The sequence below is a fragment of the Chiloscyllium plagiosum genome, chromosome 11 (assembly GCF_004010195.1).
Source record: "Chiloscyllium plagiosum isolate BGI_BamShark_2017 chromosome 11, ASM401019v2, whole genome shotgun sequence".
Taxonomy (NCBI): domain Eukaryota; kingdom Metazoa; phylum Chordata; class Chondrichthyes; order Orectolobiformes; family Hemiscylliidae; genus Chiloscyllium; species Chiloscyllium plagiosum.
The window spans coordinates 54835468-54860876 of NC_057720.1; the positions used below are offsets into that span (position 1 = coordinate 54835468).

At 41.5% G+C, this 25409-nt stretch overlaps 1 protein-coding gene across 3 annotated transcripts in view; it reads right to left on the reverse strand.

The window, feature by feature from the left end:
- si:ch211-198n5.11 (methylcrotonoyl-coenzyme A carboxylase 2) overlaps positions 1–25409 on the reverse strand; it is an 83453-nt gene that overhangs the window by 1623 nt on the left and 56421 nt on the right. The window contains exons 9-13 of one of the 3 annotated variants that reach the window (XM_043699370.1): positions 15995–16151; positions 6824–6946; positions 5245–5387; positions 3739–3820; positions 584–1232 (exon numbers count right to left, since the gene is read on the reverse strand). In XM_043699370.1, coding sequence (XP_043555305.1) covers positions 1212–1232; positions 3739–3820; positions 5245–5387; positions 6824–6946; positions 15995–16151 — 526 coding nt within the window. In that variant the 3' untranslated portion in view covers positions 584–1211. Of the gene's footprint in view, positions 1–583; positions 1233–3738; positions 3821–5244; positions 5388–6067; positions 6376–6823; positions 6947–15994; positions 16152–25409 lie in introns of those variants that run through there. The other 2 variants (XM_043699369.1, XR_006312986.1) reach the window with 2 other exon arrangements.

Here is a 25409-nt window from a genome sequence, read left to right on the forward strand (position 1 = left end):
CGCCGTTCTTAAACAGTGGCACCACATTTGCCAACCTCCAGTCTTCTGGCACCTCACCTGTGACTATCAATGATACAAATACCTTAGCAAGAGGCCCAGCAATCACTTCTCTAGCTTCCCACAGAGTTCTCGGGTACACCTGATCAGGTCCTGTGGATTTATCCACCTTTAACCGTTTCAAGACATCCAGCACGTCCTCCTCTGTAATCTGGACATTTTACAAGATGTCACCATCAATTTTCCTACAGTCTATATCTTCCATATCCTTTTCTACAGTAAATACTGATGCAAAATATTCATTTAGTATCTCCCCCATTTTCTGTGGTTCCACACAAAAGCCGCCTTGCTGATCTTTGAGCGGAGAAAGTGAGGACTGCAGATGCTGGAGATCAGAGCTGAAATTATGTTGCTGGAAAAGCGCAGCAGGTCAGGCAGTATCCAAGGAGCAGGAGAATCAATGTTTCGGGCATGAGCCCTTCTTCAGGAATTCCTGAAGAAGGACTCATGCCCGAAACGTTGATTCTCCTGCTCCTTGGATGCTCCCTGACCTGCTGCGCTTTTCCAGGAACACATTTTCAGCTCTGATCTTTGAGAGGCCCTATTCTCTCCCGAGTTACTCTTTTGTCCTTAATATATTTGTAAAAACCCTAAATGATGATTGAGAACCTTTGAAACATCACCAAAGCACTGACAAGTCTAACAGAAAGCAGCTTCCAGATCATTGCATCTCTTCTTGGAAGTAGGAAAAGGAGAACAGGTTTGACTAGAAATAGAGGACAACGGAAGACAATACTCAAAATATATGGCAGGCCAGAACTAATATAATGGTCAATTCAAAAAAGGTCTATTTTAGAAGCAAGAGTTGAAAGAGGTTCAGAAGAGTCAACTTTGCAAATGAATTTTATTTTAACAATAAAAAAAGTCACAGAGTTCTTTACATGTGGAGTTCCAGGTGAACACAGATTATGAACGAAGAAAGATGAAACAATTTATGATGGAGATAAGAAATTTGCTATTGTTTCTGCTCTCGATGATAGTACTGGAGTAATAAACAATTTGACCATGGAGAAAGAGAAGGTACACAGTTGCTAGATCAGTCAATCATCAACTGTTTTTAAACTTACAACTTTCAAAATTGAGACTAAGAGGGCAGCTATCATACCAGTGAAGGCAGAAGAACAATGAAGTAGGCTCTTATGCATATTTGGAATTCAAATGTGAAAGAAATATAGCTGTGGAAAGATAATAAGAGTTAGTCATAACAAGAGGAAAGAAAAATCAAAGTCAAGGAACACTTTTTGTGTATTTGTTCCCTGTTTTGAAAATCGTAATTTACCTTGCATTTTAGGAACGTGAATGAAGTAGGACCCTTAATCAAGGCTTAATAATGTGGCACATTCTGGGTAATACTAAGTCAGACAGCCCAGTAAGAATCAAGTTAATGTTTGTTCCAAGTGTAGATTGCTCAACTAAACCATGGGCTCAAAACTTTTTTTGATTAAAGGAACCCTTTCCAAATGAAACAGTAACACATGAAACTAAATTATAATACTATAAAAGACTTCTTTTTGCAACATTTTTGTAATATGAAGTTAACTATTAATAACTTAGAGATCTGTGGGTATCTGCTTCTCACTCGAGTTTATGTCTATCTTTAGCACAAATAGAGACAGCACAGAATGGAGAAAGCATTAGGAGAACAGAAATAAAGCAGGATCACAGAGACAGCACAGCACAGTCAAATAGACAAACCGAGCTGGAGAGTGACAGGATACATAGCTGGAGAGGATGGAATACATAGAGAGCACAGCATTGAGCAAGTTGAGCATGAGGCTAGGAAGGCAGGAACTCACAAAGGGCAGGAGCATGGACAGTTTAGTTGGAAGGAGGAAACAATTCTTAGTCAGGAGCCCAAGTGGAGCAAAGGAAACCTCCGAGTTCTGTTTGGTCACTTACTTTTAACAAAGGCTCTTTAGGTAGTTACCCACATCACACAGCCATAATGTCAGCCTTGTATGTTGGAACATCTGAATAGCCTGAAACTCTGTTTGAGAGGTGCTGACCAAAATGGAGGTATAGCAATACTACTGCAACTGATCTCACTGCTACTGAATCAGGGGGGGGAGAAAAATTAGTCAAGGTCCCACTTCTGAGGTGACTGCTAGTAACTACATGAAGATCAGACTTAGCTTTCATACTTCTCATAACTGAATAACTAGGGAGTCAGTTAGTTCAGTTAGCTGAACTGCTGGTTTATGATGCAGATTGACTCCAATAATGTGGGTCAAATTCCCACACTGCCTGACGGCACTATGAAAGTCCTGCCTTCCTGACCTCACCAGTCACCTTGAGATGTGGTGACCCTCAGGTTAAACTCAACACCAGTCATCTCTCTGTAATGAGAGATCAACCTTATCATCCTCTGAGACACTGGCAACTATTCCCACTACAGTCAAAGTCATACAGCACCGAAATAGTCCAACCTGTCCATGCTGACCAGAACCCCAAATTAAACTAGCCCCACCTGCCTGCATTTGGCCCATACTCGTCCAAACATTTCTTAATAATTTACTTATCAAAATGTTTTTTTACATGTTGTAACTGTACCCTCATCCACCACATCCTCTGAAAGTTCATTCCACACACAAACCATTCTGCGTTAAAAAAAAAGTTGTCCCATGTGTCTTTTTAAAATCTTTCTTCTCTCACCTTAAAAATATGCCCCCTAGTCTTGAAATGTTTCATCCTAGGGAAAGAACACCTGCCATTCATCTTATCTATGCCCCTCATGATCTTCTAAACCTCCATAAGGTCACCTCTCCACTTCCTACGCTCCAGTGAGAAAAAGTCTCACCCTATTCAGCCTCTCCTTAAAACTCAAACTCTCCATTCCTGATAACATTCTGGTAAATTTGTTAGGAATCCTCTCCAGCTGAATAATATCTTTCCTATAACAGGGCTACCAGAATTGGACACAGTACTCCAGAAGAGGCCTCACCAACATTCTGTATAACCTTAATTCAACGTCCCAACTCCTATACTCATAGGTATGAGCAATGAAGGCAAGTGCATTAAATGCCTTCTTAACCACCCTGTTTACATGTGACGCAAACGCCAAAGAATTATGTTCCTGAACCCCTATGTCTCTCTGTTCTACAACATTACTAGATGAATAACTTAGAAGCTGTTAGTACCCATGGACTCATACCCAATCCTTTAGTCAGTGCCTTCAGAATAGAGAAAGACAGGGAGAAACCAAGTCAGTAAATGTTCAAAAAAGTTTCATTGATTTCTTTTCAAAAAGCATGCAAAGTAAGAAATTTACCCCAGTTCACCAAGGCATATTTCTACATATGTGATATGGATCAAATTTTTCATTTTGATTTACAGTTTAGAAAACATGTTTCCAAATGAAAACATCTCTGCAGACATTATCTTAATAAAGCCTCATAGAAATAGATTTTGAGATAGCTTGTTAATAATTCATCATTTTGACTCTGGAAATTGCTACATACAAAGGACTATATACTCCTAATTGCCTTTTACTTTTACAAATTGAAAAATGTCACAAGTAATAAATGACCCCTAGAGTGAGATATGCAGACAATTCTTGCACTTGTGAAAATGTATCAGGAATAGAAGGGAAAAAAACCCAGGAATGAGGAGGGGCTATTATGAAATAAGAACATAACCGGGCAAATGCAGCACAAACTATAACTAATTGAAATGTGAATTTACCATCCGAGTGTCTTTAGGCAGTATTATACCATCATCCCAAATTCTGGAAGAGGAGTGAAAAGCAGAACTCTCGTTCTCCAGCCTGAAGAGAAAAATGGTTTTGGTGTGAAACCATACAATCATTTAAATTAGACTTTCTACATTACTTTGAACCAAATGCAAAGTACATATATTAATCACATTTATAGAGGGTTGAACTATTTCTAAAATCTGTAAATACAGTAAAAGGTTATACCTCACTCCTTTTTATCAATTTACAATTAACAGATGTTTCATGTAGTTCAGACTTCAAGATTATTTGCATAAAACTAAGACTTGTTGATCAAATTAAAAATTATAAGACTAGCATGTTTACAACTAATTGTGGAATCTGTGATGCTGTTTTTGATGACAAAAGGTGCTGAAATTTTTAATTCATCAATACATTTTCGGGTTCCACCAAATCTGAGAGGCATTTTTTTTAATCTGACATTGATAAAGAGTTTATCAACAGCTAAACTGGTCAATTAACTCCTGATTTTAGCTTTAGATTATAAAATGAGGTTCCCTTGATGACTTAGTGAAGTTATCCAGTGAACAGCTATAATAGACAGGCCTCTTGATTAATGCCCAACTTGGATGGTGCTAAGTGATCACCAAAGGAGGCTTTAAGAGCACAGTAATCATAAAAAAAGTACACGATCCAGGAGGTCATTTAGCCCAAGAAATGATTGCTGTCCCTTTTCAATACATTCCTATTTCTGTAACCCCTCACCATATTGCTGCAATAATTTCTCCTTCAATAATGTGTCAAATTTCCTTTCGAATGCTGTTATTTAATCTGTCTATCAACCTAGTAAGCAGCACATACAAAATCCCAAATTCTCATTGTGTGAGAAGTTCTTCATGTTGCCTCTGCTTTCTTTATCAATCACCTTAAATCTGTGCTTTCTGGTTATTGTCAACTATTGGAAACATTCTCTAATTACTTTACCTAAACCAGTCATGATTTTAAATTATTGAGTAAAATATCCTCTTTATATTCTTTGGTCAAAAGAAAACCATCTCAATACTTTGATCTAAATGTTTCAACTTAGAATTTTCTGCACATTCATTGCACCAACCTGCCCATGTCATCTTAAACTCGTACAATCTTCTTCACAGTTTACTTACTGTACCTACAAGTTTCAAACCTTCTATAAATTTCAATATTATGCATGCAATTTGAAGGCCAAGTTATTAAAGCATATCAGAAAAAGCAGAGGTCACAATACTGATAATATATACCATATTATCAGACATAATATCTAATTTTGATTATATCAGGCCAGATGTGCTGGATGGACATACATTGATAATGACTGAAAACAGGATTAAAATTAACTATAAAAGGTCTAGTGTTGAAATTACTAGTGAACAGTTATTATTGAAACTAAGACCATAAGAAATAGGAACAGGAATAGGCTGTTTGGCCCAAGCCTGCTCCACCATTTATTGGGGGTTCATGGCTGATCTGACAATACTAACATTTCTTTCATGATCTTCAGTTGTGTCTCATCTTGGATTTCACCATCGGATTCCTGGATCTCTCGGAAGTAACTTGGGCCAACTAGTCCAATCCTGGCATTGGGCCATAGAAAAAGGAAGTTCGGATCAAATGATCTACCGCACTGAAACATATGCAAATTTCACTTTAACATTATCCACAGAGATCCAAGTGAACATAACGTGCAATAACCAATAATGTGCCCTCCTGTACTATTTTCTTAATTATAATCTTCCATTTGTTAACTTTCATTTACATGGCCACAAATAGAACAGAAGAATTTTCTTATCAAATGGAACCCTAAGACAAGTACAATAATATTTGTGAAATTTTCAGCATTAAAATAGTGGCCTAAAGATTTTACACACATTTATCCCAAATTTCAGCAGACTCCCAGAGAATTTGCACAAACTATTAACACCATTTCTCTTGGTTTGGTTGAGGTAACAGTGATATATAGAAAATAATCTTCATGGATATATATTTAACAATCAGAATTGGACAAGTCATCAGTAAGCCCTTTTAAATTACCCTATGTCTAAGGCTGCAACAGTACTGTTCATATTACAATATTAATATTGCCACTTCTATCCCACTTCCAGATTGAACTGCACACATGTAATTGATTTAGGGCAACATTACTCTAATTTGCTGCATCAACTCCTTTCTCCTCACTCAATTTATTGTTGGTAATTCAATTAATTGCACAATAGTTAAGTGATGCCCATAAAATGTGGGAGAAAATGAGGGAAAAGCATTTCTAAAAATGTCACAACTGAAACTTATGGTGTCAAGAACACTCACTGGATGCAGTGTGGCAGGTAAACAGCCTACTTGTACACTGTTTTGCAGGCTCAATGACACCAGGACCACAAGCAGAAAATCAGCAAAAGAAGAATAAGCATCTTGTTCTATTTTGGATGTAGGTTTGTATGAGGGTCAGTAAGCAAAGTTGAGTGTCAGTTGCACACTGTGAGCATCTTGTTCCCTCTTTGGAGCTTTGTTGCACTCTTTAAATGACTTCTTGACTCTCTGTGTGCAGAAGTGATAGTCCCATTAGCAGGATCATTAGCAGGATCCTGCTAAAGCTTTTTTGGCGTACCAGATGATTCCTGATCCAGAAAAAACAGGTCAGTTATAGTGAGGTAATAGCAGTAGACAGAAGTCTCATCTCACCATCACTTTTAACCCAGTTCTTGCCTTGATTAGAACTGAACCAACAAAACAAAAAGGAATCACAGGCAAGCCCAAATATTTTGTCTGACATATATGAGTACACCGTCCAGCAGTAGGCACTGAATAGAGATCAGGAACAATAGCTTTGGCTTGTCTTTACCCTCCTAACTTCAGGATACTAAATTATTCCTATCATCCCCAAAGAGGAGCCAACAGAGTGTAGACCAGGAATTGAATCTCAGAATAGAATTATTATTATTAAACTAACTAGACTATGTTCTGCCTGTGCTTTTCCATAAGATAGAACTCCTAGAAAACACTACTTTTAAACTACAATTATCTTCAATGGTATGAGGGCCATACAACAACATTTCTAGAATGTACCATAGGAAAACTTTCACCACCATAGCAGCCTCCAATTATAATGGTTATCTTGGGAACGGTGGAACATGCCACAGCTGATATCATCGTGCCCTGGGCCTTAAGTTGGTTGGTAACATCTTCAGCCTATAAAGAAAACCACAAGATGATTTGCTGAATTATATAATGCACATGAATCAGGAGAAGATTTAAAAGAGGAAACAGTATTTTCAATATTGATTATTCTTTATTGTGAACTTCCGAATGAACACCAAGAACATACATTTTAATTACCATTAAAAGGATTAGTGAGGTAATAGCAGTAGACAGAAGTCATTAGATAACCTCTCAACTCAAAGGAAAACAAGTCTTGAAAATGTGGGCACACAAAAGCACCTTCTGTGCTGATTTTATCAAATTAATTCTTGAAACATGGCCATTCACATTCCTTATATTAAACGCTAACACTGATGAACAATTAGCCCAGGTTTTAAAGGACCGTGGGCTCAGATTCAGAAAGTACTGGTCTCAAACATGTCCAAAAGAATTAGAAAAGATAACAGCCTTTCAGCTTTTACAGATCGGACACAACCTGTTCAGAACCAGGAGCAGGTGCAATTTGAACTTACATCTCTTGGCCCAGAAGTACCACTATACCAAAGGAACCCTAACCCAAACCTACTATCCCAAACAGATCTCCAGGACACTAAACATGTAAAATGCTTGAACTTGATGGGGTGATTGACTGTTTGATTTGCACCATATTTTCTGGATGTTCTGGTAAGCAGGTTCCCATTATATCCAGTGGCAGTATTCAAGCCATGCAATCCCAGTTCTTCTCATCTGCTTGTGTAATGAGATGAGAGAATTCACAGTCATGCGTATTCAATGCAATTTTTAGGTCTAAATCTTCATGGACTAAGGAGGCAAGTAGAGTCATCCAGTATATCCATTCCTGATTGAAACATAAAGGGGCAATTTTAATCCCAGCCACTTGCAGAAACAGGAAAAACAGTCACAATTGATCTCTCAGTTTTGATTAGATTCCCTACAGTATGGAATCAGGCCCTTCGGCCCAACAGGTCTACACTGACCCTCTGAAGAGTAATCCACCCAGACCCATTCCCCTACCCTAAACTTACCTCTGACTAATGCACCTAACACTATGGGACAATTTAGCATGGCCAATTCACCAGACCAGCACATCTTTGGAGCACCCAGAAGAAACCCAAGCAGACACAGGGAGTATGTGCAAACTCCACACAGACAGTTGCCCGAGGCGGGAATCGAACATGGGTCCCTAGCGCTATGAGGCAGCAGTACTAACCACTGAGCCACTGTGTCGCTTATTGACTGATGTTCTAGCCAAATCTGGAGTCTTGGGTTTTAATCTGCTTGCTCTTTAGAGAAAAGCACCTGTTGGGTCAGTTCAGAGTCCTTTTAACAAGCATATAAATTGCCAAAGACTTTAGGCTTTGACTAATTTTTAACTGGCCTAGTTAAGGAACCTCTGCAGGTTTCTTACCAGGTGAAGGCAGTGAGAAATGGCTCCAGAACTAAATGAGGCCATTTCATTGTGTGCCCAGGAACAGTTGAAAGGTTTTGGTTTCCTCAGCCTTGGTATTCTCCAGCCAGACCCACTGAAACCTACTCCCTGCATGTACTAACAAAGCTTCTTTTGGTGCCAGTTTGTGGATTTGACTCTCCAAAAATCTGATCCCAACCATCAGCCAAGTGCTGCTCATTTCACTGCTGACACTAGGTAATTTTGATACTTGTTCCTCCCCTATCTGCTGGAACCCCACTCCCAGTTAAAATTTTCTCCATAGTGATACCTGCTTAAGAGTGCATGTGTGAACAACACCAGTGATGCATTTCACTTACGAAGAGAATGCAATCTCACTGTCAGGAGGATATGGTTTAATGCTGAAGAAATGCTACTCCTACACCAAACCTAACAACTGACTACAATTCTGTCTGGGCCAAGAAAGAATATGATAAATATTTGAAAGAGGATTGATCCTAGGTCCTCTCCTATTTCTCATCTACAGCTGTACCTCAATGACATCATCTAAGATCAAAGCTTTAGTTGTAACATTCACACTGATGATACCACACTCAATCTTTTAATCACCTCCCTTAACTGTCCTGTTAATGAAATTTCCTCTAATTAACTATGGAAAAACTAAAGCCATCCTTTCTGGTCTCTCTTCAAACACTATTCCCCAACTACCAATACCAGATCTCTGCCTACCAACAGTCTGAGATTAAGTCAGTCCATTTGGAACTATGATGCCACATGATTGGAGATTAGTTTCCAATATCACATTTGTGCCATAACTAAAACCATCTGTTTTCGTCCTCAACACTGTCTCAGATCATAGGCTGTTGAAACTCTCATTCATGCCATTGTTACCTCCAGACTCAACTATCCTAACGTCCTCATGGCTGGTTTCCTCATTCAATCCTCCACAAACCCAAGATTATTTCAAAGTCTGATGCTCTTGCCTGAACTCTCAGCCTACCCCATTCTCCTACAATCTGGTGCTCCCTGACACACATTGGACCTGAGTCAAAACAACATCTTACCTTGAAAATTCTCATCTTCATTTCCAAATCCCTCCTTATCTCTGTAGACTTCTTTAGTGCCACAGCTCTCCAAGATATTTATACTCCTCTCATACCAACCTCTTGTGCATTTTCAACTATAATTGGTCCACCACTGGTGGCCATACAATTAGTTGTATAAGTTCCATGTTCTGAAATTCCCTTCCTACACTCCTCCACCTCTCTTCCCTCCTTTAGGACACTTCTTAAAAACAACCACTCTCATAAAGTTTTTGAACAGCTGACCTACTATCTTCTTAAACCAAAAACTAGAAGAACTGTGGATGCTGGTAATCAGATCGAAAATTGGAAATTGCTGGAAAATCTCAACAGGCCTGGCAGCATCTGTGGAAAGAAAGCATAGTTAACATTTAGGGTCCAGTGACCCTTCTTCAGAACTGATCTTGCACGGCCTGCTGCGTTTTCCCAGCAATTTTGTTTCTAATATCCTCTTTTGTGGTCTAACATCTGCTGTAGTCTTCTTGGACCTATATGACTGACGTAAGTTCCAACAGCTGAAAGATGTGATGTCTCTTCAACCATGAAAAGAATGTGTGTGTGTGTGTGTGTGTGTGTGTGTGTGTGTGTGTGTGTGTGTGTGTGTGTGTGATGCGTGATGCTTCCATACCTAAGGCATGGTGACCAGCAGGTTCAACTCACCACCAGAGAGAGAGTCATCTCTCCAATTAGAGAGAACAGCCTATGATCCTTTGAGACTTGGCAACTTTCATCTTCCACATATTTCAGAAGGAAATATGTCTCATGTCTGTCATTTTCAAAGGAAAACTGTTACATTACTGGGTTACTTTAATCTGCATGTAGGTTGGGTAAACCAAATTAGTGACAATGGCACAGAAGACATATTTCAAGAGTGTATATGGGATGGATTTCAGCACTAATACATTAAAGAACCAACAGGAGAACAAGTCATCCTAGGCTGGCTATTGTGTAATCTAGTTGTGCAAGGCCCCTTGAGCCCATTATGAAGATTAGCAACCGTAGTACTCATCATCAACTGGACATGATGGAGTTGACTCTGAGACTATAGTCCTGAATCTAAATAGAGGAAATGGTGTTTCAATGATGTATGATGGTATGAGGCATGAGTCGCAATGATAGATTGGGGGATTCTAAATGGATGACCGCAAAACTCAATGCAATCGCTCAGAGAGTTCATGGGTGAACTATATCAGTTGTTCATTCCTGCCTCATGCAAAAGTAAAATGGGAACGGTGACCAAACCAAGGCTTACTACAGAAATTAGAAATGCTATTAGATCCAAGGAACAGGCATACATTACACCTGAGTAGTAGGAGCAATTTCGAATTCAGCAAGGAAGGGGAAATTCAGGGAAAATACAGTAAAAGCTTACAAGAAACAAAAAAACTGATGGTAAAAGTTTCTAGAGATATGCGAAGAGAAAAAGATTGGAAAAGACAAATGTAAGTACCGTACAGTTAGAAACAGAGGAATTTATATTGGGGAGTAAAGAAATGGTTGACCAAATAAATATATACTTTGGTTCTGTACTCACAAAGGAAGACACAAATAACATACTAGAAACGTTGGAGGACCTGAAGGAAATCAGTATTAGGTATGAAAATGGTATTGAGGAAATTGTTGGGATTGATCATCTACATCCCAGAGTAGTTAAGGAAGTGTCACTAGAAATAGTGGACACATTAGTGGTCATCTTCTAAGATTCTATTGACTCTGGTACAGTTCCTACAGATTGGAGGGTAACTAACACCTCTATTTAAGAAGAGAGGCAGACAGAAAATCAGGATTAAGGTCCAGACAGCCTGACATCAGTAGTGGAGAAAAAGATTATAGAAGTTATAAAAGATTTAATAGCAAAGCACTTGGAAAAAGATAGCAGGATTGGACAGAGTCAGCAAAGATTTATGGAAGGGAAATCACGCTTGATAAGTCTACTGGAATTCTTTGAGGATGTGACTTGCAGAGTTGATGAGAGGGAGCTAGTGGATGTGGTTTATTTAGATTTTCAGAAAATTTTCCACGAAGTCCCACATTGCGAGATTAATGTGTAAAATTAAAGCACATGGTACTTGGGGGGGGGGGGGTAGAGTGTTGAGAGGAATAGAAAAGAGTACGAACAAACGGGACTTTTTCCAAAAGGCAGGCAGTGACTAGTGAGGTATATTAGGAATCGGTGCTCGGGCCTGAGCTACTTACAATAGATATTAATGATTTGGATGAAGAAACTAAATCTAACATCTCCAAATTTGCAGATCACTCAAAGCTGGGTGGGAGGGTGAATTGTGAGAAGGATGCAGAGATACTTCAATGTCATTTGGTCAAGCTGAGTGAGTGAGAAACTGCATGGCAGATGCAGTATAATGTGTATAATTGAGAGCTATCTACTTTGGGAGCAAAAACTGCAAGGTGGATTATTATCCAAATAGCTATAAATTGAGAAAAAGGAATGTGCAATGACACTTTGATGTCCCTGTAAACCAGTCAGTGACAGTAAGCATGCAGGTGCAGCAGACAGTTAAGGTGACAAATGGAATGATGCCTGCATAGCTAGAGAATTTGAGTACAGGAGCAGGGATGTCTATACAGAGCCTTGGTGAGACCATACCTGTAATATTGTGTACAGTTTTGGTCTCCTTATCTGAGAAACAATATTCTTGCTATAGAGGGAGTGCAACAAAGATTTACCAGATTGATTCCTAGGATGGCAGGACTGATGTATGCAAGGTTGAATTAGTTAGGATTACATTTGCTGAAGTTCAGAAGAATGACACAGGTGATTTCATAGAAATTTATAAAATTCTAACAGGATGAGACATGGTGGATGCAGGAACAATGTTCTTGATAAACTGGGAATGTCCGGAATCAAGGGTCATAATCTCAGGATACAGAGTAAATCATTTAGGACTGAGATGGGGAAAACTTTATTCACCCAGAAAGTGGTGACTCTGTGAAATTCACTACCACAGAAAGCAGTTGAGGCCAAACATTGCATGATTTCAAGAACTTGGATATAGCACTGGACTAAAAGGGATCGAAGAATATGGGGCAAAAGTGGGAACTGGCTATTGAGATGGATAATTAACTATGATTATAATGAATGGCAGAGCAAGCTCAAAAGGACCAAATGGCATATTCCTGCCCTTATTTTATATATTAACATATTTCCAAGTCAATTTAATAAGTAACTCAGAGGGTCACTTGCAGGTGTGTGTGCTGTACTTGTCTTTCTAGGTGATCGTGGTCATGTGTTTAGAATATGGAGCTTTGTTGAATTTCTGTCATGCTTCTTATAGATGGCAAATACTTCTGTATCGGTGAGTCAGTGATGGAGGGAGAGAATGTTTGAGAGTTTGAAGTAAATCAACCAGGATGCTCAGTCCTGCTGGTGTTATGTTTCTGGAGTGTTGTTGGAGCTGTATGCATCAGGCAAATGGTATTCCAACTTATCCCTGTCTTGAGTCTTGTTAATGGTAGACTGGTTTCCAGAAGTCTGGAGGTGAGTCAATTGTTGCAAGATTCCTAGACTCTGACCTCCTCTTGTAGCCACAGTGTTTATATAGCTAGTCCAGTTCAATGCCTGGTCAATAGTACTGCAAGACGTTGATAGTGGGGGACTCTAATGGTAGTGCCATTGAATGGCAAGGATGATCGTTACATTCTCTCTTGTTGGAAATGGTCTGGCCAACAGTTCTGTGGCATGATTGTTGATTGCCATTTTGTCAATCCAAACTTAGGTTTTGTTGCATTTCAACATGGACTGCTTAAGTACCTGAGGAGTTGGGATGGTGCTGAACATTGTGCAATCATTGATGAGTGTCCCCATGTCTGACTTTATGATGGAAAGTCATTGATGAAGCAACTGAAGATAGTTGGGCCTAGGACACTACCCTGAAGAACTCCTGCAGAGATTTCCTGCAACCGTGTTAACTGACCTCCAACAACCACAGCCATCTTCCTTTGTGCTAGATATAACTCCAACTTGTGCAGAGCTTTCTCCGATACCCATTGATTCTAATTTTGCAAGGGGTTCTTGATGCCACAGATGGTCAAATGCAGGCTTGATGTCAAAGGCAATTAGTCTCACCCTTTCTCTTCATTTCAGGTCTTTTATCCATTGTTTAGACCAAACCATGAGTAGCCCTGGCAGAACTCACCTGAACATTAGTGAGCAGGGTTTTGCTAAGCAAGTGCTGCTGAATAGTACTGTTCATGACCTTTCAATCATTTTACTGATGATTGAGAGCAGATAGATGTGTAGTAACCAGCCAATTACCACTATTTGGCCTTGGCATTAGAAAGCTAACAAGATGCCCCCAGCAAACTCCAGCCCCATTCCCCAACTCTGCTTCTGCTATGGCACAGCAAGCTTACTGTTGTTTGGCAGAAAATGGCAGCTATAACATGGAGGCTTCAATACCCTTAGAAGTGTGTGCCTTGGCTAATTGAGAAATTCAGACTTTTGTGACAGTGCCTTGCTACATTGAGTATTGTTGAGCTCATACATCACAACTTGGCAATTAGCGGGCGCATGATTGCATGTCTGAATTGGATTATTTCAAGAATGTCCACTTTCAGGTTAACTGTGAATTGAAGACAGATAGCACTGTTCAATCATTTGAATAATAATGAGAGCAAATGGTCCCTGAACAGGGTTCACGTACCGTCTTTGAAAAGCCAATTCCTCCCATTTTGCAAGAAGTTTGTCCCAGTTTCTGACCTTATAATGCAATTGACTCTTTTACTAATGTGGTGAGATTCCAACTTTGTGTGAATGACTTTCAGACTCTGATTCTTGACCCCATTTTCACTGCCATCCCTGTGGCACCAATGACACCCTCGTTACCACTTCAGATGAGCCACTTTATATTAAAATTCATGTACTCTTTTACCCTCAGAGCCCAATATCATGGAGGTCTCTAAACCGTTGCTGGGATTGCACCCTACCCACACGGAGGCCAGAGTAACCATCTGCCTTGAAGTTGTCTCCTCAAAGACACTAATAGGTTTCAGCCTACTATCTGAAATTGCCTCATATAACTGTGACAATTCCTTCACAAACCCAAGTTAATATCTAGATTTGAGCTGACCACAACTTTGGCAAACCCAAGGACCAACCTCTTGAAAGGCTCCTGGCTTGTTGCACCTTCCCCACGCACCTCAAGTCAGTGCTCCATCCTAATCGACCATGGTCTATCCTTTGGACGGATTTTGCAACAGCACCCCAATGGATCAGCAAGTAAGGTTGTTGAGTATAGCATAAAATAAACTGCTTCAACCAAACCTCCAGGGTCTGAGCATGGTCCAACCTAGACTGCAACAACAGGAATCCCCAGATTTGTGTCAAACCAATTTCCTAACCAATTGTGGCCAACCTCCCTGACAAACTGACGTTCACCTTATTCCACAAACACTCCTCTCTTTTGACTTGGGCTTGCTGTGTAGGCTGCTGGCAGAAGCTGCACCTCTGACAGTGGTGCAATATTATGTTGGATAGCAACAACACTAAACTTGTTAGGACTTTTACATGTACTTTTCACTGATTCCTACCTCCACAAGTTCTCTGCCCTTCCCTGTGCGATAAGTTGTATCTTCCTACCTGTCAATGTTTGCTAAAGGAATAAATAAAAGCCAGAAGATGCTTGGGTCCCCATGTCTGCTCATGCCATGTCTAAGCTAACAAGTGCTGGCTGCCCAAATCTGTTAAAAGAAGTGATGCCTGTGTATTTAAACAAGGTGCAAACATATGTCATAAGGCTTGATGTCACCTGATGGTGAGAATTTGAAACAGTTGCCATCTAAATACAGAGAATTTAATCACAAGGGTTATCTTGACAACAAAAATTTGATTTCTGAACTCTTGATAGATTAAGGCATCATGCTTGCAATTCATTTTGCAGGAAAATTGCTCCTTTTAGGTTTTCAAGGGTGTACACACATGGTTCTCAACAACACATTCCACCAACCCAATTTTCTCCCCATATTGGTACTGATTCATGTTAGAGATTCATGATTTGACATGCACTTACACATTTTTAAACTTTGCCCTCGTGATTATTGTTCAACGCAAAGTTTAGACAGTCAAGATTGTCAGATCATACAAATCTGGAGGTAATCACAGACACCTACATTAATTCAATTTCCAGAAATTGTTCATGAACAGCAATTTAGTCATGAAAATCATACCCAGTCTAGAGGGCAATACTACCCTAGCTGAGATCAGCTAAGTCATATAAATTAATGAATAATCTGGGACCTTCTTGATTCTCGAGTTAAATTGTACACTGCAGCGTACTAGTTGGTTCTGATATAACTCAATAGTTCCGTTCTCGTGCAATCTCACTTTACAAGAAAATTGTGCAATAGTCACACCGCTAAAACTAATGGGGTCACAATCCCAAATGGGGCCATTATAGCCAATACAGATAAGGGATGTTCACATTCTACAAATAACGGTCTAAATTCTTCAATAGCGGTAAAGCCAATTCATGTTGAAGAAACTCACATTATAACAGAACTGATTGTATTTGAGGATCTATTCAGTGACAACATCAAACTATGATACTGCTGCATAAACCATCTCTGTATTACCTTAGATAATGTTCCAGCCATGGTAACATTTGGTCGTGTGTTTTGAAGAAATACGATAGGAATGTCTCTCTGGTCACAAAGTTGCACAAAATGACTGCCTTTTAGTGAAGCATTATGAGTGAGTTCTCCATTGTTGGCCACAATTCCAACAAGATGACTGAAAAATAAAAAAAAAGCTAAGTTTGGGTGAAGATTTGTAGCTCGAGTGCTCGTTGTTGTGGTTCTGTTCGCCGAGCTGGAAATTTTTGTTGCAAACGTTTCGTCCCCTGTCTAGGTGACATCCTCAGTGCTTGGCAGCCTCCTGTGAAGCGCTTCTGTGGTGTTTCCTCCAGCATTTATAGTGGCCTGTCCCTGCCGCTTCCGGTTGTCAGTTTCAGCTGTCCGCTGTAGTGGCCGGTATATTGGGTCCAGGTCGATGTGTTTGTTGATGGAGTTTGTGGATGAGTGCCATGCTTCTAGGAATTCCCTGGCTGTTCTTTGTTTGGCTTGCCCTATAATGGTAATCGACCTGGACCCAATATACCAGCCACTACAGCGGACAGCTGAAACTGACAACCGGAAGCGGCAGGGACAGGCCACTATAAATGCCGGAGGAAACACCACAGAAGCGCTTCACAGGAGGCTCCCAAGCACCGAGGATGTCACCTAGACAGGGGACGAAACGTTTGCAACAAAAATTTCCAGCTCGGCGAACGGAGCCACAACAATAAAAAAAAGCAATAATATTTACAGCCTACTTGCACAACATATGAGTACTCAGCCTGAGAAGTAACATTTATAACAGTAGTAAAATATTTAAATTAATTTTAGTGACATAGTTACATAAAATAGATATTCAATGATTATTTATAGATAGTTATTACTGATATTTACTTACATGCAATATTAGACTGATACCATGCCACCTATTCAATACTCTCTCATAGCCTCTCCACTTACCATGAAGGGATCATACAGTCGGGAAACAAACCCCTCAGTCCACGCTGACCATGTTCCCAAAACAAACTATTCCCACTTGCCATAGTCCTCCAAATCTTTCCTGTTCATGTCATTTAAATGTTGTAACTGTATCCACATCCACCACTTCCTCTGGCAGTTCATTCCATATACAAACCACTCTGTGTGTAAAAAAAGTTGCCACCCGTGTCCTTTTTAAAACTCTCTCCTCTTACCTTAAAAATATGTCCCCTAGATTTGAACTTCACCAGGAAAAAGACCCTTGCTATTCACCTAAACTTATGCTCCTCATGATTTTATAAACCAATGTAAGGTCACCCGTCCACTTTCTACGCTCCAGTGAAAAACATCCCAGCTTATCCAGTCTCTCCTGATAACTCAACTACTCCATTCCCAGCAACATCCTGTAAAATCTTCTCTGATTTAATAATATCTTTCCTATAGCAGGTCAACCAGAACTGCACACAGTACTCCAGAATAGGCCTCAGCAACATCCTGTACAACCTTAACAATGACATCCCAACTCCAATACTTAAAGGTCTGAGCAATGAAGGCAAGCATGCTAAACACTGTCTTAACCATGATGCAAATTTCAATGAATTATGTACCTGAAACCCTAGGTCTCTCTGTTCTACAAAACTACCTAGGCCTGACCATTAATTGTATAAGTCCTGCCCTTGTTTGTATTACCAAAATGCAGTGCCTCACATATATCCAAATTAAACAGCATGCGGCACTCCTCAGCCCATTGACCTAATAGATCAAGATCTCTTTGTAATCTTCGGTAACCTTTTTCACTGTCCACTATACCATCAATTTTGGTGTCAACCACAAACTTTCTAGCCATGCCTTCAATCTTCTCATCCAAGTTATTTATATAAATAACAAGCAAAAGTGGGCCCAGTACCTTTTTTTCTTTCTTACCTATGATTTAATGTGTGGTAGCAACTCCCATGCAGCTATTGTTTTTACAGGTTCCTAATCAGTGTACTTATCCAAATGTCTTTTAAATGCTATAACCGTGTCCTGCTTTATTGTATAATTCATCAGAAGTAAGGTAATACTTGTACAAATGTTTTCCAATTGGTATCACTGTATATCAATCTGGAGTAGAACCCAGGCAGATCCTCCAATAGGATTCTGATAATATTTTTGGCTAAACTGTAGCAAAAGAAGCTACAAATGTTAGATTTATAAAGGGTACAAAAAGATAGTAAAAGACATGTAGCAAACCATTGCATCAGACTTCAGAGCGAATTAGATGTTTTGTAATTCTCAAAGAAAATGCCACCACTGGCCTATTGGTAAAGCACTGTGTTGTGCAAACAGAAGAACTGTGAGATTCCATTATTAATTTCTAATGAATAAGCTACTCTGACTAGTTATTACAAGTGGCCTCAGGACTATTATGTTCATGAAAAGAACAGTCAGTCAGGGTTTCTGTCAATGTTTCCTCAACGTTGTGCCATCACCTAGTAACCTGCAAGTCCCCACACAGTTCATGCAATTGTTGGAACCTTTAAATTACTGAGCACATAAATATTTAAAGAGAATGTGCACTTAAATAAGTCACTTATACACTTCCGAAAATATTAGAGCAATCATTGGTCCCAGTCCTGAACGTTCTCCAGTGGCTGCCGACTAGAATATGCATTTGGATGTCAAACAAGAACAGGTGAACAATGCACCCCATATAAGGTCATACATATAGCTGAATCATAGCCACTTGTACAAAGTGCTGTATAGTTGCTCCTAACCATAAATTGTACCCAACCAAGATTGAACAAGAGATGGGGGAAGTGAAAGTTAAAGGAAGAACAATACAATATGAATGGGTGAATGAATGACTGTTAGCGTTGTGAGCACTACATTGAAGTGTCAACCTACAATGTGGATTCAAGAATGTAATTGGAATATACGACCTTCTGACTCAGTGGTGGGAGTGATATCACTGAGCCAAGGCTGATGCTTCAACAATGGTAAATAGTCTTTACTGAAATGATATAACTCTTCACTTTAATTATAGTATTCATAATAACCTTAATCTACTCAGTAAAACAGTTAAGCAAAAGCGCATTATTACTAAACAATGTAGGACCATTGTATTTAATGTCTAGTAATACAAAGAATTCCAAAGCGATTAAGCAAAGCTTCAGTCATAAAATGCAGACTTAACTGCAACGTGCCTGTTGCACACCAAACTGTTCACCTACAAAATAACTTGAGTGCTGTTTCATCTACACAAAATAAGGTTCTTGCATTTTTGCCTTTTTAGTTCATACACTCTCAAAGAGAGTGCTGTATCAACGTTTAAGGAGTGACGTAAACTGAGCCGAAATCCAGGACCATCATGGGTTATCTGATTATAGGAGAACCAGTTACAAGGTCTAATTTGCTTGCCTGATCCTTACATTATAGCATTATAGAATGTTACATACAGTAGGCTGTTGTTTGGCCCATTCTGCTGGAGCTGGCTCATCAAATAGCTGTCCAATTAGTACTACCTGCTGCCCTTTCACCACTGGCCTGCTAATCTTTTCCCATGCAAGTATTTATCCAATTTCCTTTTGAAAGTGCTATGATTATGCTTCTATCAGTCTTTCTGATGGAGAGATCCAGATCCCACCTTGAACAAAGAAAAATATCTGTTCTTATGACGATAATCCTAAATTTCTGCCTTGAGGTTACTGATCCTGGTGTCACTGGATATGATTTCCCCTTATTTACTCATTAAAATATTGTGAACAACACTATTTCATTTTTCTTCACGTGCTTTGAGGATAGCAACTGTATCTAACCATCTCCCCTTGTCATTCAATGGCATCACCATCACTGAACCCCACACTAACAACATCCTGGGGTTACCATTAGCCAAAAACTGAGCTGTCAGCCGGATAAGTACTGTAGACACAAGTGTAGGTCAGTGTCAAGTAACTCACCATCTGTTTCCTCAAAGCTTGTTTACTATTTTAAAGGCACAGTCTGGAGTGTGATGGAATATTCTTCACTTTTTGAGTGCTGGTCCAACAATAGTCAAGAAGCATAACAGCATTCAGGGTAAAGCAACCCCATCCACCAATTTCACCATTCATGCCCCGCACCACCAACACACAGAGGCAGCAGTGTTTAAGAGCTGCAAGACTGCACTAATTCACCAAAACTCTTTTAACGTATCTTTCAAACATGTGACCTCTACCAACCTAGAAGGACAGGAACAGGAGATGTATGGGAGTTTTACTAAATGCAAGTTCCCGTCTAGGTCTCTATTCCTTGCCATTCCTTCACTGTCTCTGAATTACACTTTTGTACCTTTCTTCCCAATAGCACCGTGGATGCATCTACACCACAAGACGTGCAGCAGTTCAAAAGGGCAGCGCACTACCTCCTGCTACAGGGTTATGAGCGATGAGCTGGCATAGCAAATTTGACTTTTAAATATCAGACAATATAATGTAGCTCTCTGGGAGCTTAATTTATTCTAGGTATGATGTATTTTCAAATTCATATTCAATTCCACAGCTTCCTTCCATAGACTTTACAATATCCCAAAATGAAACTGAAATATCTAGCCATTAAATGTTTGCATTTTTCCTCTTATGTAGTTTTGTAATCTTGCCAAATGCAATGTCTTATATTTGGAAATCGATAACTTGAATTTATGTAATGCCTTTCACATCTTGAAACTGTCTTTAGGAGGTAATTATCTCCTAATTTTTTGACAGTTTTATATTAATTAAAAGTTAGCATTTCCACAATTTGTTTGGAATAAATGTATATTGTGCTCCGTGTGCCTCCTGGTTTCTTGGTCAAAAGGATTACCATTCCCAAAACAACATCTGACATTATTGGCTTATTTTCAAGTATGAAACAAATGGATGAATTTTGGCAAGCTATCACGTTACTGAATGCTAAATCTCATCTTGCACTCAACTATTGTCTCATTTTCCAGGCATCACTGGATTTCAATTTTGCTACTGAGCATTGGTGGCGGAAGGAGCAAATGCTTGGGGATGTGGTGTCAATCAAATTGGCTGTTTTTCACTGGATTGTGTCAAGTTTCTTGTGTTATTGGAGTTGCACTCATCCAGTCAAGTGGGGAGTATTACACCACACTCTTGATTTGTGCCATGTAGACGGTGCCAGACTTTAGGGAGTCAGGGGGTGACATTATCACTAAGTAGCCACCTTATTGATATGGGGAGTCTAGTTGAGTTTCTGGTCAATGGTAACCCATAGGATATTGATAGTGGGGAATTCAGTGATTGTAACACTCTTGAATCTCAAGGGGTGGAAGTTCAATTGTCTCTTATTGGAGACTGTTATTGCCTGGTATTTATGTGGCGTGAATCTTACTTGCCACTTGTCAGCTCAAGCCTGGATATATTGTTGAGTGTAATTATTTTTATACAAAAGTATTGTATAAAAAGAATATTGTTTTGGCTCACCAATATGATATCAAAAATACATAATTAACATGCAGATTTAACTGCAATGACAACTACCTGATAAAAAAATATAAGATTACAGATCTCACATTTCCCTATTGGCAGGTCCATATAGGGAAGGAAAGTCTCATGTTTGACCCCCAGCCTTTTCAAATTGTCTCACTGTGCAATACTAAAGGTATGAATTAGGCAGCAAGTAACTAGCTGATGCTCCCATTTCTGATCAACATTTCTTGATTTGCTAAAGGTGGACATATGGAGTCAACGAATGAGTATAAAATTGGACTGAGCTGTGATATTACTATTCACAACTCTCCCCCTGACAGAAATGATATGCCTAGAGTCACATGAGTGCAATCATGAAATTAGCAGAAAGTCAACAGCTTAAGGGATGAGACAACATCACTGTGTGAAAATATTTGTAAAGTTTGCTCGCTGAGCTGATAGGTTTATTTTCAGATGTTTTGTCACCAGGCTAGGTAACATCTTCAGTGAGCTTCCGTTGAAGTGCTGGTGTTCTGTCCCGCTTTCTGTGTGTGTGTCTTGGTCTGTTAAGGTGGGTGATATCATTTCTGGTTCTTTTTCTCAGAGGTTGGTAATTGAGTCCAAATCGATGTGCTTATTGATGGAGTTCTGATTTGAATGCCAGGCCTCTAGGAGTTCCCGTGCATGTCCCTGTTTAGCCTGTGCTAGGTTGGATGTGTTGTCCCAGTCGAAGTGGTGTCCTTCTTTGTCTGTCTGTTTGTAAAGATACTAGTGATAGCTGGTCATGTCTTTTGGTGGCTAGTTGGTGCCCTGGTCCTTCTAGGGCTTTCCTTTCTTGTGTGTTGAGGGTGTTCCCTTCTTTCTTCCTGATTAGTGTTGATGCTACTGTCTGCCCGATTGTCTGCTGGGTTTCTTCTGTGAGTCCATTGTCTTTCAGGGTTGATTCCAATGCTGCTAGGAAGTTCTTTTTGTCTGCATCTCTGTAGTTGTAGTTCATCCCTCTTACTCGGGCGGCTTTTTCCGTGTCTGTTAGTAGTCAGCCTAACAAGCTCTTAATCCAAGCTTCTGAATTGTCTGTGTTGTTCCTTTATGTGAGCTTGTCCAGTTTTTCTTGTAGGGCTGGTTCTTATTTTGCTTTGGTCTGCTGTTGTTTGATGCTGATGGCTCATCTAACGTGTTTTGTCCATTCCTGGTCAGTCACGTTGGTGTACAAAGCTTTTGTGCCTAGTAGAAGACTCATTCCACTCCATCCCTGCACTACTAGACAAACTAAGGACACAAACCAGATAGCACCAAATCCAGCAGCAAGGGCAGCATCCTCAAGCTCACAGACCTTTGCCTTACTATCCACTTCACCTTCAACGACAAGACCTACAAACAAATCAATGGGACACTCAATGGACATACCCCAACACTCCGGATTCCTCAACCGTTCCAGTATCTTCCATCAGCCTCCAGAACCACTCGGGCGCCATTACCCACGCGGCCGCTGCAGCAACCGCCGCCGCAAACCATGACGTCACTTCCGCCCCCACCGACCATGCAGCCTGCGTGATCGCTGTCCAGACAACCGCCTCCACGATCGCCAGGAAGACCATCGCCAAAAGATTTGCGGCCTTCGCGGGGTCAATAGCCACCAGGAACAACACCGTTTCTGCCATCGCCGCAACCACTTCCGCCCCCAGAGTTGCCGTCGCCGCATCTACTTCCGCCCCCAGTGACGCCACTCACCTGCACAACGACCACGCTGCATGCATCTCCGCCTCCACGCTGATCTCCACCCCCACGCCCAACTCCACCCACACGCCTAACCCCGCCCCCACTCCCAGCTCCGGCCCCACACCAGGTCCTAGCTCCCAGCCCTGCCATGTTTTCACCATCCCTCCAGACCTCCCTCTCTCTGAGGATGAAAGATCAGTCCTCAGCAGAGGCCTCACCTTCATCCCCCTACGCTCCCGGATTAACGAGTTCAACATGCGGCGAGACATCGACCAATTCTTCCGCCGCCTTCGCCTCCGCGCCTACTTCTTCAACCAGGATTCTCGCCCACCCTCTGACGACCCCTCTCCCGCCTCCAACACACCCCATCCACCTGGACACCCTATGCGGGCCTCTTACCCGCCCTCAATCTCTTCATAGCCAACTGCCACTGCAACATTAACCGCCTCAACCTGTCCACCCCTCTCACCCTCGCAATGTGCAGCCCTCCACTCCCTCCGCTCCAATCCCAACCTCACTATCAAACCCGCAGACAAGGGAGGCGCAGTGGTAGTTTGGTGCACCGATCTTTACATTCCTGAGGCTAAACGCCAGCTCGCGGACACCTCCTCCTACTGCCCCCTTGACCATGGCCCCACCTCCCACCACCAAACCATCATCTCCCAGACCTCATCACCTCAGGGAATCTCCCATCCACTGCCTCCAACCTCATAGTCCCACAACCCTGCACCACCCATTTCTATCTCCTGCCCAAAATCCACAAACCTATCCTCCCACTTTCTCCAAACCAAAGGAGTAGGCATGGGCACCTGCATGGGCCCCAGCTATGCCTGCCTCTTCGTCGGATATGTGGAACAGTCCATCTTCTGCAGCTACACTGGCACCACCCCCCACCTTTTCCTCCACTACATCGATGACTGTATCGGCGCTATCTCATGCTCCCACAAGGAGGTTGAAAAGTTCATCCACTTTACTAACACCTTCCACCCCGACCTCAAATTTACCTGGACCGTCTCAGACTCCTCCCTCCCCTTCCTAACCTCTCCATTTCTATCTCGGGCGACCGACTCAACACGGACATTTACTATAAACCCACTGACTCCCACAGCTTCCTAGATTACACCTCCTCCCACCCTGCCCCCTGTAAAAAGCCATCCCATATTCCCAATTCCTTCGCCTCCGCCGCATCTGTCCCAGGAGGACCAATTCCAATACCGAACAACCCAGGTGACCTCCTTCTTCAAAGACCGCAATTTCCCCTCAGACGTGGTTGACAATGCTCTCCATCGCATCTCCTCCATTTCCCACTCCTCTGCCCTTGAACCCCGCCCCTCCAATCGCCACCAGAACAGAACCCAATTGGTCCTCGCCTACCACCCCACCAACCTCCAGATACATCGTACCATCCTTCGTCATTTCCGCCACCTCCAAACAGACCCCACCACCAAGGGTGTATTTCCCTCCCCTCCCCTATCAGCATTCCGGAAAGACCACTCCCTCCGCGACTCCCTCATCAGGTCCACAACCCCCACCAACCCAACCTATACTCCCGGCACCTTCCTCCGCAACCGCAAGAAATGCAAAATTTGTGCCCACACCTCCCCCCTCACTTCCCTCCAAGGCCCCAAGGGATCCTTCCATATCCGTCACAAATTCATCTGCACCTCCACACACATCATTTACTGCATCCACTGCACCCGATGTGGCCTCCTCTACATTGGGGAGACAGGCCACCTACTTGCGGAACGTTTCAGAGAACACCTCTGGGACACCCACATCAACCAATCCAACCGCCCCGTGGCTGAACACTTTAATTCCCCCTCCCACTCCGCCAAGGACAAGCAGGTCCTTGGCCTCCTCCATTGCCAGACCATGGCAACACGACGCCTGGAGGAAGAGCGCCTCATCTTCCGCCTAGGAACCCTCCAACCACAAGGGATGAATGCAGATTTCTCCAGCTTCCTCATTTCCCCTCCCCCCACCATATCTCAGTCCCAACCCTCGGACTCAGCACCGCCTTCGGGTGAGGACATGACGAGGGAGTCGCGGAGTGAGTGGTCATTCCGGAAAGACCACTATCCCCCTCACCTTTACCTCCTTCCACCTATCGCATTCCCAACGTCCCTCCCCCAAGTCCCTCCTCCCTACCTTTTATCTTAGCCTGCTTGGCACACCTTCCTCATTCCTGAAGAAGGGCTTATGCCCGAAACGTCGATTCCCCTGCTCCTTGGATGTTGCCTGACCTGCTGCGCTTTTCCAGCAACACATTTTTTTAAATCAATTGGACAACCATGTGATCACCAATACCA